The 16,652-nt window shown below is 37.9% G+C and overlaps 1 protein-coding gene across 3 annotated transcripts in view; it reads right to left on the reverse strand.

Moving 5' to 3' along the window:
* OPRM1 (opioid receptor mu 1) overlaps positions 1-16,652 on the reverse strand; it is a 114,755-nt gene that overhangs the window by 17,265 nt on the left and 80,838 nt on the right. For 2 of the 3 annotated variants that reach the window (XM_032258761.1, XM_032258760.1), the window contains exon 3: positions 15,930-16,450. In XM_032258761.1, the coding sequence (XP_032114652.1) occupies positions 15,930-16,450 (521 nt within the window). Of the gene's footprint in view, positions 1-15,354; positions 15,602-15,929; positions 16,451-16,652 lie in introns of those variants that run through there. The other variant, XM_032258762.1, reaches the window with a different exon arrangement.

The following is a 16,652-nucleotide window of genomic DNA, read 5'->3' on the forward strand; positions in this document are numbered from 1 at the left end:
CACACACACACACACACACACACACACACACACACACACACACACACTAGGGCTTTTCAAAGACTTTTATACATATTATCAGTCCCCAATATGTATAAACATAATAAGATAGGCCAGATTTCCTAATATTTGTCTATAGAGCTTCCCATTCACGAACCACATTAGCATTTCACTGTAGTAGTATACTACAAGAAGCTGGTAGAGCTTGCGAAAACCGAAAACCTTATTCAAAGGGCCAATCCCTCTCATTCCCTAATTGTCAAATCTTAATATCTGAATCACTTCAATGTCCTTTTCATGTAGGCAAAATGCTGACGTTTGGTTATTAGGCTCCAGTAACAAGAAAAACCTCTGTAACCCATAGTTTAGAAAATTCTAAACTTGGCCGGGCATGGTGGCTCACACCTATAATCATAGCACTTTGGGAGGCTGAGGTGGGTGAATCACGAGGTCAGGAGATCGAGACCATCCTGGCTAACATGGTGAAAACCCATCTCTATTAAAATAGTGTGGGTGTGGTGGTGCGCACCTGGAGTCCCAGCTACTCAGGAGGCTGAGGCAGGAGAATTGCTTGAACCTGGGAGGCGGAGGTTGCAGTGAGCTGAGATCGTACCACTGCACTCCAGCCTGAGCACAAGAGCAAGACTCCATCTCAAAAAAAAAAAAAAAAAATTCCAACTCGTCAAGTTGTATACATTATATAGGTACATCTTTTTGTAAGACAATCACATCTCAAGAAAGTGGCTTAAATTTTTTTTTCCTTTGGTTGTACTGGAATAGCATTCTCTGTAATCTCTACCCATTGGCTTTAATAAGTGGGGCTATATTGGTTAAGTCCAATTTCCTGTTCACGTTTCTTTAAGTATATGAAGATAAGCATGTTGTGCTTTCTGAGCCTTCTATTTCTCAGAGTGATAATGAGCAGTTATTTTAATTCCCTCTACCATCTTGGTTATTCATCTCTGAATGCCATCTAATTTGCTTATTTCATTCCTGAAGTGTATTGTCTATTGGAGTGAGGCTAACATTTCTTTAGTTCTAGACACAAGAATTCTGTTGATGTGACCTGTAATTACAACAGGTTAGATGGTTTATATCATCATATTGTTGGTCCATGAAATAAAATCTCCATAACTTTTTTCTCATATGCTACCACTCACCTTCCAAGTTTCTATAGTTGGATTTTTGGACTAAAATTTTTCTCTAGTAACTACTGTATTTTTGGTTTTAGCTAACGCTTCTAGTATGCTTGATTTTTTACCTTTTCTCGCCTAGGTTATCAACCATTCCTCCATTGATTGCAACTATTAAGAAGGGAGTTAATTAAAAGTTTATAGATCGGGGCTAGGGACCTGACTTAGGATGGCTAGAGTCCCTTCTAAGATTCAGGGGATTAGAGACCCCTCTTGGTAAAGTCCCTCTCGGCTAAGAACAAGTTTGATGCTATGGGATGTTAATTGGTATTATCTTTGGATTAATCTGTTTTGCACTCTTTGCTGATGGCTGTAGGTGACAGGGTTGGACATGTACAGTATTGTGGGACATGGGGAGCTTTTTCCTCCCTAAAAGGGGAAACTTGAGAGCCAATAGGATTGCTGGAAAAGATCCTTTTGCTACTGAGAAGTAGCCACCTGAAGTTTACAGCGTCACTGCAATGGGTGGGTCTTTCTCTGGCCTCCCTGATTTTCCCCACAGTGCTACAGGTGATGCTTTTCTCTTTCTCCTTTTCCTTTCTTATCTTTTCTATTACTCAGGGCAATCATCTTGCCCAGAGACCACGTGCTGAAACTCCAAGTTGAGGGTCGGATGAAAGATAATGGGGCCCATCTTGGGAAAATTTAAGCCTTGCCAGTTTGATATTGGGTGATAAGCAGAGTGTCTAATGTTTATGTTTTATCATGTGTTTTGCTCGGCCAGAATGAAAAAAAAAATACTTTTCTTTTAGGATGCAGCTTGGCCGCCAAGGCAATGGTGTTGCAAGACAGATCACTAGGTCTGCTCAGGGAAAGGGAACCCAGAAGCCTGGCATGCTAGCAAAAGGTTATAAGAATTTCTTACTAGTCAGATGTCTGGCTTCTTTCTCTCTATGCAGATGGTTGAATGAATGGTAATACAATAAAATGAATAAATCAGTGTTCATCTCCTCTGCAAAATTTTGATTAATGCAAAAAACAATTCTAAAGCCTGTCTTAAGCTCGTGTATTTTGTGTTATGCATTTGTTTTTCTGTGTAGAGGGATACTTTAGGATAAAATACAGGCTTAGAATACCTGTGAGCCTGCTTTTCTAGACGATCTAGCAAGCTGATCAGTAACAGATTTGGCTGCAGGTCTCGGAAACAAACAAAAAAACTGGATGAAGTCTACACCTTGTTTTATGTCCTTGGGAGCTTGACCTTTTAAACACATGGTGGCACCTTCTCTTGGTCTCCACCATCAAAGAAACAGGAATTTCAGGGTTCATGTCATAGCTCTAAAAATCATATTTTGCAAACAGAAAATTAACTACTTTAGACTCTTCCTGGGAAGGGAAATGGAGACTGTCCTACATTGTAGCTCAGTAGCCAGTGCTTTGCACTTTCACAGCGGCAGCTCAGGTTCAATCCCCCCTAGAAAGTAAGTAATTTTTGGTTTAATACCTGTGTGAACTTGTCTATTCTCCTCCATGGACTGTCTGAAATTTTCCTTTCTCTAAGCACCAGGGAGGTCATCTTTGGTAAAGTTCAAAAGCCAGAAATATTGGCCTTTTGGCATAAGAAATTCTAGAAGGACTTTATTAAAGACTGCTATGGTTAAACTCAGTTTAATTAAAAGCAGACTTTCAAACTCTAACTGCCTGGACTCCTTGGGAAAAATGGAAGGCACCAAAGACCCCTTTACTGGCCCTGTTCTTCCAAGGGCTATACCCTGAAGCCAGTCATCCAATTAAGAAACTGGCAAATGAAAAATCTTACAAGTGCTGAATCTTTGTCTGTCCGTATATTTATATGTGTTGTATGTTTACATATAAAAGAGCTCTAATTAATTGGTTTAGAAAAATAAACACTTAAATCAAATATTTTGGCAGAAAAATAGAAACTTGAATGCCTTTTTGTTTATGTGACTTTGGTAATCTTTTGGAAATAAACAATTTTAAAGATTATTGGTAAAATAAAATGTCTTAAAAATGTAGACATTTGGTCTAAATTAAGGTCAGATATCAGATTTGCTAAATGCTTTAAGGTCAAACTGTTTCTTTGATTTTTGAAAATTTTTCAATTTACCTACTTTAAATCATTAAATTCTAGATAAGGCCTGGGGACATGTGGAATTTACCATGCCTCCTAGCTATACAAAGAAGATTATAAATAAAGATTTAATATATAAAAGGATTTTGTATGGTAAATTCTTGTCCTAAAGTAAAGTAACTGTTGTTTAAAAGAAGGAATATTTAGGGCAATTCAGTAAGTCCAAGAATGTCTCAGACATTCTGTGTAAGTTGTGAAAGGATTTGTAAAAAGGAATGTATGCAAGAAATGTAGCATTCAAAGGTGTTAGGTTTCCTAAATGCCTCATGAATTGCCATAAAAGCACAACAGGTTTTTCTCAGAGCACTGATCTGCTCTTTCACAAAAAAATGTAAAGGGTTATAAAATGTTTGTAAGAAACTTACCTTATGGTTAGACATTAAAATTGAGCTAATATGCCTATAAGGTTTTATTAAAAATTAGGTTTAACATTAATAGTACATTAATGTAAAAGTGAAATTTGGCTTTTTGCTATAAAAATCATAGAGGAAGCATTATCAAATATGAAATGGTGTTTTGCTTTCCTTGGACTATATTTGCATATGTGTTATTGGTATATGTTCCCAAGTTATGGAACTCCTATAATTCTAATATTACTTAGTGTATGTTATTAATCATTATAACTGTTGTGTAAAATTTTGTGTGCCACAGAGGTAAGCAAATTTCTTTATCAATTGTGGCTTTAATAGTGGCTGTCCTAAAACTTTTTATCATCCACAGACAATTGTTGTCTTATTTTAATCATCTTTAGAAGGTGGTTTATAATCAACTATAGAATTCTAACAGGTGTTCTTAAATGCAGGTTTCTGATAACTTTGGAAATTGTAAAGTTAGAATAGAGGAAATAACTTTCAGAACTCTCATGAAGATCTGGAATGTTCATAAATATCAAGAAAAACAGGAGTTAACTAAATTTACTAAAACAATAAAAAACTAAAATAACCTTTTAAAGTTTGCTTAGAACATTGCTGATCTTTTTTTGCTTTTCAGAGTCAAGAAAACTTTTCTTTTGAGCTATTTACAGCTTTTAACAGTTGAGTGTACTCCTGTGAACAAAATTTGAAGGACATTTGTTTCTCTCTACCTGATTTCTACAGAATTTGGAAACTAGTTGTAAGTATTCTTAACTTATGGCAGTACCGTTATTTGCATAGGTGTAATAAGAATCTGTTTTCTTTTGTTATAGGACACAATTACAGAAATTGCAAATATTGGTTATTTTGTCAAGGCTTTAACTGGAATGGTATGCTTTTCTTTAAGGAATTAAACTTGACTTATAAAGCTAATAAAACCTCATATGAGGGGAACTGGCCTCATACCTTGCCTGCAGTCCCTGTGCAGGGTTTCTGACCTATGGTAAGTAAAGAATGTCACTTTATTTCAGGTCCAGAAGCCCCAAGTTATGTTGGGACCTCAAGAGGAAATAAATTTACCCAACTCATAGGTATTTAAGAGTACAAACCCACGGCTGGGCTCAGCTTAAAAAGTCTGATCTGAAATTCTTTCTATGGAACAGAGTTCAATCAAAGCCAATTTAAAAAGAGCTTATGTGAAAAATAATTGTTCTTGTTGCACTTTATAACCAGGCCAAGTATAATAAAGGAAATCAGTCTTATAATGATTTGTTTTTAGTAAAAATGGGAACCTGCCAGTAATCCCAGCACCTGGAGAGGCTGACGTGAGCAGATCATGAGGTCAAGAGATTGAGACCATCCTGGCCAACATGGTGAAATCTCGTCTCTACTAAAAATACAAAAGTTAGCCAGGCATGGTGGTACATGCCTGTAGTCCCAGATACTCAGGAGGCTGAGGCAGAAGAATCACTTGAACCTACAAGGTGGAGGTTGTAGTGAGCCAAGATCGTGCCACTGCACTCCAACCTGCGTGACAGAGTAAGACTTCATCTCAAAAAAAAAAAAAAAAAAGAAAAAGGAGGGGAATCCATGTTTCAAAAGTTATGGTACACTTGTTCTTAAATTCTAGACTCATTAGTTGTTTTAAAATTTGTTTCTGCAATTTAGGTTAACCCTGCTTATTCCCATAAACCAACCAGGGATCTCTGACTGCTGCTCAGAAGAAAGAAGAGGGATGGGTAATGTAAAAAACTGGATCAGTGTTCTAATTCTGGGCACATTACCATCAGCTAGCAACCCCGTATCAGCTTAGTTCTAACAGTTTCATGAACTTAGTTGCCCAGTTCATGAAAAGCCTTCTAATTTAGTTTACTTGGAACAGCTTTCCTTATTTTGCTTTACTCTTGTGGAATATATTGCTGTTATACTCTGTGTAGGAGTACAGGACAAACTTACTGTGTTCTTAAACTAAACACTTATTAATTTTCCAGATATCATCTCTTGTCAAAACTCAAGAGTCATGAATGGCCCTCGCCATACTGATGCTTTCTGACTGAGCTTCTGTCTACTCTGAACACAAGAGGCCCTAAGAGTTAGGCGGGAATATTATCGCCCCATTCTGCCTGAAGAAGTTACAGAAGATGGATCTTCATCTGTCTGCAGCCCTTACGATTAAGAGTTCCTCTATAAAAAGGAGGGTGGAAATGTCAGAGGCATGTGAACCAGAACAACTCCATCTTGAATAGGAACTGGGTAAAATGAGGCTGGAACTTACGGGCTGCATTCCCAGATGGTTAAGGCATTCTAAGTCACAGGCTGAGATAAAGATCGGCACAAAATACAGGTCATAAAGACCTCGCTGATAAAACAGGTTGCAGCAAAGAAGACAGCTAAAACCCAAGACCAAGATAGCAATGACTTCTGGTCGTCCTCACTGCTACACTCCCACCAGCACCATGACAGTTTGCGAATGTCATGACAATGTTAATAAGTTACCCTATATGGTCTAAAAAGGGGAAGTATAAATAATCCATTCCTTGTTTAGCATATCATCAAGAAATAACCATAAAAATGGATAACCAGCAGCCCTCAGGGCTACTCTGTCTTTGGAGTAGCCGTTCTTTCATTTCTTTACTTTCTTAATAAGCTTGCTTTCACTTTGAAAAAAAAAAGATTTATAAACCTACTTCATTGTACCATTATCTAGATCATAATTAAACATAGCATAGTATTACAGAAATTAGTAAGAGCTTGTCAAATCTGTTGTTACAAACACAATTGGCATAGGGTTTACATAATTTCCCTGTCCAGTAATTTTCTAAGAAAATAAAACTTATTTTTCCATAACTAAGCATAACTTGCCTCTTAATGGTTACTTGCTTTCTTTCTAAGTACTTTCAAAATACATTTTAATGATTTAATCTGGGTTCTAAAAACAATTTGTGCAAAGCTAAATATTCTGTGGTTTTCAGTTGCTACCATATTCCCATTAAACTTGGGACTATTTCTTGACCCTCGTTTTCTAGGAGTCCTTCCATTATTGTTTGCTTCAGAGGTTACGATTGGTGTTTCATTGTTGTTTGTCCACAGCTCCTCTTAATGTTTTAATATAGCCATGAGATTTGGCCTCATTCACAGCCTCCTGGGGTTCTCTAACAATATCTTTCTCTTTATTGGCCTTTAATTCTCTCTTAAAAGTGTTTCAAGCTGAAGGTCATTTTTTTTTCCCTAAAAGCAGCTTGAAGTAATCTAAGGTTTGAAGAATTGTGCTTTCTCCTTGTCTTTCATGAATATGGAATCCTTTTCTTTGCAGCTGGTTAGTAGTGTAGAAGAAAACCTTAGAAAGCCTTTCCTTTGAGAAACCAGTGTGATGTTTCAGAGGAGGATCAGACTAAAGTCAGGACATCTGGGGTCTAGTACCAACTTTCTCAGGCATTGCTTTAAAAACACCATAACTAGCCCAGGTGTGGTGGTTCATGCCTGTAATCCCAGCACTTTGGGAGGCTGAGGTGGGTGGATCACGAGGTCAGGAGTTCGAGACAAGCCTGATCAACATAGTGAAACCACATCTCTACTAAAAATACACAAATTAGCTGAGCATGCTGGTGCGCACCTCTGATCCCAACTACCTGGGAGGTTGAGGCAGGAGAGTTGCTTGGGCCTGGGAGGCAGAGGTTGCAGTGAGCCGAGAATGTGCCTAAATATATCTTTTTTAACCTTTATAAATATTTGATAATGTGACAAGAGCAGTAAGAACCTAGGTAGGGATTGCTAGATTTTGTAGATTTCTAGTATTCTTGGGATTTCTGGTGTATGTATGGAAAACAGAATAGTAGATAGCAGCTGATTTTAGACACAAAATGTACTCTGTACATTACCCCTTTGCCTTCATTCTTTCCCAAGAAATACTTGACTTTATATAGACAAATGGTTCCCATTATTTTTTACACATTCCTTCTTAAACTGAGAGGGCCAATATTCAAATTGTGATGAGATGTCAGCCCATATTTATTTTGTATCTGATAATGATATGGAACCAGTTTATCGGGGAATTTATTTATTTGCATGTGTTTCTAATATGTTCACGTGTTGTAGAAACACAACATGGTTAATTTCCTTTGATCCATACGCAGTGCAGCAACAAGCACTACTGTAACTTCATCCTTATCTCCCACCAGTTAGGGTTAATATTTATGGGTGTTTATTCCTTCAGCCCACGCCATTGGCAATGGGGATGACTGGGCTTGCATGGGCTCTATGACTTTTTGATATATATTATGAAAACTCTTCATGTTTTTAAAAACTATGACTACAATTTAACATTTGAGATGAATCTTGTTTCTAGCCTGTCCTACCTACATTATATATTTAAAATCTTTAAGAGATTTTATTGCAGTAGAGAAGTCATAGACAATAAGGCCCCTTCCTTCCCCTTCCTTTCTTCCTTCTTTCTTTCCTTCCTTCCTTCCTTCTTTCCTTCCAACAGACTGTCATTCTGTTGCCCAGCCTGGGGTGCAGTGGCACAATCAGTACTCACTGCAGCCTCAACTTCCTGGGCTCAATCAATTCTCCTATCTCAGCCTTCTGAGTAGCTAGAACTACAGGTATATGTCACCACATCTGGATTTATTTTTTATTTTTTTTGCAGAGATCAACTTTCGTCAGGTTGCCAAGGCTGGCCTTGAACTCCTTGGCTCAAGCAATTCACTGGCCTCAGCCTCCCAAAATGTTGGGATTACAGATGAGGGCCACTGCACCTGGCCTGTCTCTAATTTTTTTTTTTCATCATGAAAAGTTCCTACTTATGTCAAACTCAGAAACTCTAAAAGGAAACAAATTCTGAGTGTGAAGGAAGAAGACTGATGAAATTGTGACTCTAGATTCTTTATTTCCAGGGAAATAATAATTAGAAAAGGAAAATTATCAATAAGACAAATTTTATTCTGGATCCCACAGAAATTTATATTTCTCATAATGTCCTCTCCAAATTAATTTTGCCATTTTTGTCAAATTTTAGCAATTTACAAATATTTATTTGCAACCTACCAAAAGATATAGTGATCAGAATGATATCCAAAAGTTAATAGCTGATTTGTGATAGGTCATATGCATTCAAATATCCTTTCCTTTAGTGTGAAGGAGAAAATGCAAAAGCAAAAATAAATACTGTGAAATTGCATTTTAAAATCACAGAGGTAGAAGTAAAAATAAATGTGGTGTCGTTTAAAGTTAAAAGAGAAAAATATGCGCCTTTCATATGTAGCATCCAAAACTACATGAGGTAGAAAATAAAGATTGATATGTTCCAAAACACTAAATCTCTGTGAGAATATTTTATGAAAAAATGGCTACAAAATAGCAATTCACCACTTAAGTTTAACCAAATAAGATGACATCTCATTTTAAGTTAGCTTTTAAAGGAAAAATATACTGCTTTGTTTTTCAGTTAGTTACATTAGTTGGAACAGTAAGCACAAGAAGATACTGCACCATTTCAGTTAATCCAATCTTTAAAACTAAATTTCCCTAAATTTCTCAGAGGTCTGACACTACCCTGAGAAGAATGAAAAATAGACCGGCATATATCAGGGCACATTGATTAAAAGTCTGGATTATGAGACGGAATTTTACTGGCGTCAATACTTAGTCACTGATTTTTTTAAAAATTAATTTTTTAAAAAATTTTATAAGTTTAGTAAAGACAAGGTCTCACTATGTTGGCCAGGTTGGCCTTGAACTCCTGGCCTCAAGCAATCCTCCCACCTTGGCTTCCCAAAGTGCTAGGATAACAGGGGTGAGCCACTACATCTAACCCTCAGACTCTACTTTTTAACTATGACCTTGGACAAGTTATTTCCTTAAATATTAGTTCCCTCGACTATAGAGTAGAGATTACAGTCCGTATCTAACATGATTAAGTAAGATATCCCATCCTAGACACAAAATGGTCAATATATGTTGTTATTAATAGTCTTAAAGCCAAATTTTTCTAGGAATAACCACATTTTTAATCAAACAACATTTTCTCTCACAAATCGCAATAATTTATAGAAACACATACCAATTTCTCCTGCTATGTATAAAGTATTAATTTTAAACCTACATATACTGTAATTACATACACTTATAAAGAAACACACCTATATCTCACACACACACACACACACACACACACACACACACACACACAACTGGAACCGTTTTGTTTTTAAACTATACAACTGAAAGAATAGCCATTTTGATTTCATTCACAAAAAATGTGTTAATGTTGTCCGGTGCTGTAATTTTGGGAGCTATTCTCATTTGAGGTTTTTTCCATTGAATTGAAACCATTTATTTCCCAAATTAACTCTCCACAGATGTCTTGTAAAAAAAAAAAAAAAAAAAAAAAACAACAAAAAAACTGAGATCAGCTTTTGAGAGTGATATAGTTGATTTTAAAAGTAGGCTTCTGCTTTTAGTTTAGCTGGGGAAAATATAGTTTATAGTTAAACCAAATACAAAGCAACTCCTTCTTGACCTGCTATTTTGATTCAAATGTCAAGAAAGTGCTTTAATAATAGTAATTAGAAGATTAGGACAAGACTTGCCATATCAATGAAAAGGAATTAGTAGGACATATCACAATGTCCACTTTATCAGTATTCTATTACTTTTTTCTATAAGATCCACTGATAGAGATATCAGAATATTAAGGCTTTTCCCAAGAATAATTACATTATCTCACAAAACACATAACTCATTTGGTGAAAACATTCATGTCAATTGGCTTGACTGAAATGGTTAGGCAGGTTAGACAAAATAGTGAATTTGCTATTTTGGAGATGAAGGTGCAGTTTAAAGAGCGGTTTTCAATTTATTGTTTTATTTGAAATGCAGATTCTTGGACTCTCACATAATGAACCATAATTTCCTAGAGCATTCCTAAGAACTTACATTCTTCTGGAGCTCACAGGAAATTTTGAGAATCTCTGGCTGAGATAATGTGATAATAATTGAGTGCAAAGTGGCATTGCATGGCAAAGCAGAGAAAAGCTGTGGAGTAATATTTGAAGCTGGGGTGCTTGTCTGGATTCTACTTCTTCCTGGCTGTTTGATCTCATATAATGATTTAACTTCCTTGAGCATTTATTTTCTCACATTTGCCCATCAGAGTTGTTATAGGAAGCAGATGTGATAATGCCCATGAAACCACTTTTAAATCTGTACATTGCCATACAAATGTAAGGTAGCATTACTATCGTGGTTGTAGTTAGTACTAGCTTGGTGCAAAAGCCATTGCGGCGTTTGCCATTGAAAGTAATTGCAAACACTGCAATAACTTTTATACCACCTGTTTTAGTGATAATTCAACTGTTCTAACAGTGTTGCTTTTTTCCCAATATGATGCTAAACGTTTTCAATAAACACCTACATGTCAAAATATAAAACACATTAGAGGACAGGCACGGTGGCTGACACCTGTAATCTCAGCACTTTGGGAGGCCAAGGTGGGCGAATCACTTGGGGTCAGGAGTTCAAGACCAGCCTGACCAACATGGTGAAACCTCGTCTCTACTAAAAATACAAAAATTAGCTGAGTGTGGTGGCACATGCCTGTAATCCCAGCTACTCAGGAGGCTGAGGCAGGAGAATTGTTTGAACTGGGAGGCAGAGGTTGCAGTGAGCCGAGATCGCACCACTGCACTCCAGCCTGGGCGACAGAGTGACTCCATCTCAGAAACAAAAAACAAAAAACAAAAAAGAAAATGCATCAGAGAATACGATTCGGTTTGAAACCAAGTGGGCAAGACAGGTTAGCAGTGGTCAACAGTTCATGTTTGAGTCGATCCCGAAGTGATCAGAATAAACAGGGAAGTGTTTGAAAGCAAAGCGGAGTTCAACAGGACAACAGCAGTGTAGGGAGCATGTGGCGAAATTAAATTGCACTGAGAGCAGATGGAAAATGAATGCCTATGCCTGAGTCTATCTAATACAGATGTAAAAGTCATAAAGACAGCAAGCTGAACATCAATCAGGCACAGATGCTACAGCTGGAGCAGTAGGCTGAGCCCAGGCATGCACAAAGAAACATGAGATCATCTTTTTTGTTTTTTTCATATTCAACCCTGGAAAGACCTCTTTAAGGCACTGAATCTATCTCTTGGTCTCCTCATCAAAAGGACTTGTTAGAAGTAAAATTAGAAAACAACCATGAATGTAACCCATGTTTTGAAAAGTGTAACATTGGATCAGAGTAATAAAGGCTGAGAAGCAGAAAAGGAAGAAGGCCTATTTTCAATATTTTCCCATTACTTACGGTAAGCATGAAATGATGTTAGAGGGTTACACAGTCATTTAGGTTGTTCATCAGTTGCATGAGAAAGGGGTCACGTCTGCCACATCTCCTGAAATATCCTCAGCCCTCTCATCATTCATTCAACAGATATGAATCTGTCCAGTGTTTTGGATGTTTTGGAAGTATTTTCTTTTTTTTTTTCTGACATGGAGTTTTGCTCTTGTTGCCCAGGCTGGAGTGCAGTGGCACAGTCTGGACTCACTGCAAACTCTGCCTCCCGGGTTCAAGTGATTCTCCTGCCTCAGCCTCCCAAGTAGCTGGGATTACAGGCATGTGCCACCACATCTGACTAATTTTGTGTTTTTAGTAGAGATAAGGTTTTATCATGTTGGCCAGACTGGTCTTGAACTCCTGACCCCAAGTGATCCACCAGCCTTGGCCTCCCAAAGAGTTGGAATTACAGGCGTGAGCCACTGCACCCAGCTGGACGTATTTTCTTTTTAATATGCTAGACACTGTTCTGGGAGAGCAAGACAGATATGGCTCCTATCCTCAGGAAGTAATGGCATCCCGGTTTCATGCAGCATGTCCTTATTACAGATTGTTAGCAAAAGTGGTCATAATTATTCTCCCTGTATCCCCATCCTTTTGCAATGTAATTGCAGATCCTATCAGCAAGAGATGGAGTATAATTTCCCACCCTTTGAATCTAGGTTGGCAGGGTGACTTTATTTGACCTATAAAAAGCACGGAGGTGACCGTATGCCAGTTCCTACTCTATGCCTAAAGAAGCTTTCCTCTCTTTTGTCTATCTTTTTCTCTCTCGGAATCTGTGACCACCGTGAGAACAAGGCTGGGCTAACATTCTAGTGGGTAAGAGTCCATGTGGAGCTAGTCATTTTTGCTGAGGCCATCTAGATCAGCTGGTTGACCACCTGCCTGTCTGGCAGCTCCCCTCAGAGCAAGCCCAGCCAACAATGGAAGAATGATCCTGCCAAGCCCAACCCCAGTGGCTGTTCTACAGAATTGTAAACTACGTGAATGATTGCTTCCAGCCACTAAATTTTGGAACGATTTGTTATATAGCAAAATCTGACTGAGCAGCTCTTAAGTGTGTAAGTATGACTCCAAGCTTATTTTGGGCACAGAATTTTCTCATTGGCTTATCAAATTACCTTGATAACTGCCAAATCGCCACTCCACTTTGCGCTGTATGGACATTGCCTCACTGGACAGTTGTCAGAATACAGACACCCTGGGAAGGTTTGATATTGGATCTCTGATCTGCAGAATATGAAGTTGACTAATGTGCTTGAAATGTGACATTTAGAGTATAATATATTCCTCAAAGAAAATACAAATACATAAGGCAGAACATAAACATCTACAACAAATATAAACTTCAAACAAGTGGTTGAAAAGTTAAATGCAAATCCTGTTAGCTTTGTTTTCCAACATGATGACTCATGATGTGAAACTATGACCAAACACCTGTTTGTTACATTCTGGATTTGTACGACTAATTTAATATGTCCTATAGACACAGCCATTGGGTCTTCAATTTCTCCTTCAAGTCATTTTATGATGTTGATATATTATTGAAACTATCACCAGAAGCTTATGTATTGTTCCAGTTGTCTAGATGTAACTTCTTTAATTCTAATGATGACATATCAGTGGAAATTAGCAAAAGGGAGCTTTGATTTATTTTAATTTTCAAATATGTCGGAGTGTCTTTCCCTCTTTTCCTGGTAGCCTCTCTTCTGTGTCCAGTTCTCTCAGCTGGGCATTTTGGGACAGCAGCCAATTCCAGGGCTAATGTGTTTCTGCTGTTATCTTACACTGATGATGCTTCATAGAAGCAGCAATGAAGATAAGCCCTAATTGGATGTATTTTCAAAGCAAACCTTTTAGTTACTTAGAACAGAACTCCTCTAATTAGCTTCCTTTCTCCTCTATCTGGCCGTACAATAGCCACATTGATGTGAAAATGCTGAACTTGGAAGAGAGTCAAGGGCAGTGTCGGGCAACTGAAGAATAATCATGCTTAGCTCAGAGAAATGCTCCACCATACAGGCTGGGAGCTGCCTTTCCACAAAGGCAGGAGGAGTGAAGGATAGCTGGGAAGTCCCATGTGATGAGAGGTCCTTACAGTGGTCCAGGGTACACTACCTAGCAGCCATGCTCTAGAGCCCAGCAAGACAGAGAAGGCACAGGGAGGCACTTAAGGAGAAAGAGTCAGTACTTTATAATGGCGATTATTTTGCTCCAATGGAAATATTTTACTTCAAAGCAAAATATTTTACCTTTAGTTGAGGACTGGGCATTTTAAATTGTATTCTTTAACATGTTATTCCCAGATTGATGAATATCTATTTCAATCCCTGTCCTTTTTGAGTTATTTATAAGATTCTAGCAGCCATTGAATAGGAGAGCTGCTTAGTATTAGATTGGTGCAAAAGTAATTGCTGCTTTTTGCAGTTACTTTTAAAAAGTATCTCCCAGTAAAAAGAGTAGGTTTAGAGGTCTTGATGTGTAAAAAAACATAGAGAAAAGAAGCAGAGTCAAAACCCTTTCTTTCTGGCATTCATTTCTGAAATGAAATTAGAAGTGAGACATAATAAGTTAATAATTTCCCTTTGGCTGGAAGTGGGTCTGCCATCATTACCTCATGCTCTCTAGGGGGTACGAGTTCCTGTGTTCCTTTGAGCATTACTGAATACCAGGGGTATGAGGATTAATGTCGCCTGTAACAGATGCATCTGGGCCACATTACATTACTCCTCTGGTCAATTAGAAAAGGTGAGCCTGGACTGGGCTGGATGGCTGAGTGTGGTAAAGAGGGGACAGTGAGAGGGAGGCTGTGGTCAAGAGACAGCAGGGGGAAGCAGCTTCACCCTGTCGTGGCGAAGGCCTCCTCTGGTTCCTCATCCATTTGACTTCCTATTCTCTTCTCTGGAGCTATCTATCTCCAGAGTCCTGACCCCTGACTCTAGGAACTTTAACCAAGATTCTGGCTCTAACCTTTACTTCATAGGAAGTTTGAATTTGAATTCACTGTTAAAAAAATTATACAGACTGTGATTTTTGGATGCTGGCAACATTATTTAAAATTTACTTATTTATATTAATATTAATAATTGTCATGTGTTTTATTGACTTTTATAGATCAGAGGTCAAATTTAGCCAACCAGTGGCTTAACCAAGTAATGTTAACTTGGAGACAGCCTTTTCTCTTTCCTCCTTGTTGATTTCCCGTATGATTATAATATTGTGTGTAAGGCTTGAATATTCTGAACTCTTCTGGGCTCAGAAACACACCTTCCAAAAGCTAGTCCCTATTCACCCTATTATCTCCAACGAGCATGAGGTCTGTTAAAAATTGTTTAATCTAATAATATTTATGGGATTACAATTCATAGATAATAATAGATTATTCAGTCTAATATGTTTGATATTTGTGCTAGAGTTCAGGTAGCAACCCAATAGCTTAGGAAAAGTTAGGGACGGTTATTTTTTAATCTTTTTCCTTTTCTGTGATGTTAATTTTCTGTGACTATCTTGCACCCATGACCACAGTGGGCAAGGCACTGACCCTGTCTCTTTAACCACAGAGCTGGATTAAGACTGGCTTTTGAGAAGCAAGAGGGATATAGAAGTGATGTCTATGAATTATATCATAGTTCTGGGTAAAAGGTTTCCAGATCAGAATTACTTCTACAATGTGCTAAAATCATACATTTTGCATAGAAGTAAAGGCCATGAAAATAGTGATTTTTAATAGTTTCACCGATTTCTCATTGGTGCATCTTTACACCAAAATGAATATGTAAGTCAAATATAAAGAGCGCAGTTTATATAACAAATGTCTTCTCTAACACTAGAGCCACAATTTGCTTCCCTCTTCCCTCCATTCTACCCTTGACAATGGATTAAACTCTTTGATATGGCACAAAGCTCTGTAAGTTTTACGTCACACCCAGTGGATACACCTAATTCTAGAGACTGCGTACCTGATGATTAGTTCTATCCACTGTATTGGCTGTGGAGGGGTGGTCTCTAGTGTTCTGACGAATTCGAGCTGAGTTTTGTTGCTCAATGGCAGAAGGGGTTGGGATACAGAACTCTCTGAAACATCGTTTGAAGTTTTCATCCAGAAATGCATAAAGGACTGGGTTGAGGCAGCTGTTTGTGTAACCTAGAGCAATGCAGAAGTGCCAAGAAACAGTCTGGAATGTAGTTTCCGGGATTGTAACCAAGGCTTTAATGATGACGTAAATGTGAATGGGAGTCCAGCAGACGATGAACACAGCCACCACCACCAACACCATCCTGGTGATCCTTCGAAGATTCCTGTCCTTTTCTTTGGAGCCAGAGAGCATGCGGACACTCTTGAGGCGCAAGATCATCAGTCCATAGCACACGGTGATGATGAGCACGGGCATAATGAAGGCGAAGATGAAAACACAAATCTTCAGCAGGTTTTCCCAGTACCAGGTTGGATGAGAGAATGTTAGTGTACAATCTATGGAACCTAGAAGGAAAGAATTTAGAGGAAAAATTAGCAGCAACATTTAATTATGTCATAAGGTTTTAACACTGCCATTTTGCTTGCTCATTTGTAGCCTTGACCAGAGCTAACTTAAGGCTGTAAGGAAATTGTGGAAGAAACTCACCTGTTTGTTGATTTTCAAAGAAAGTTTTAATTCTAATTTTTTTTCTAAATTTCCCATTTT

Source organism: Sapajus apella, unplaced genomic scaffold (genome assembly GCF_009761245.1).
Source record: "Sapajus apella isolate SASKATOON/1434 unplaced genomic scaffold, GSC_monkey_1.0 scaffold105, whole genome shotgun sequence".
Lineage (NCBI taxonomy): Eukaryota > Metazoa > Chordata > Mammalia > Primates > Cebidae > Sapajus > Sapajus apella.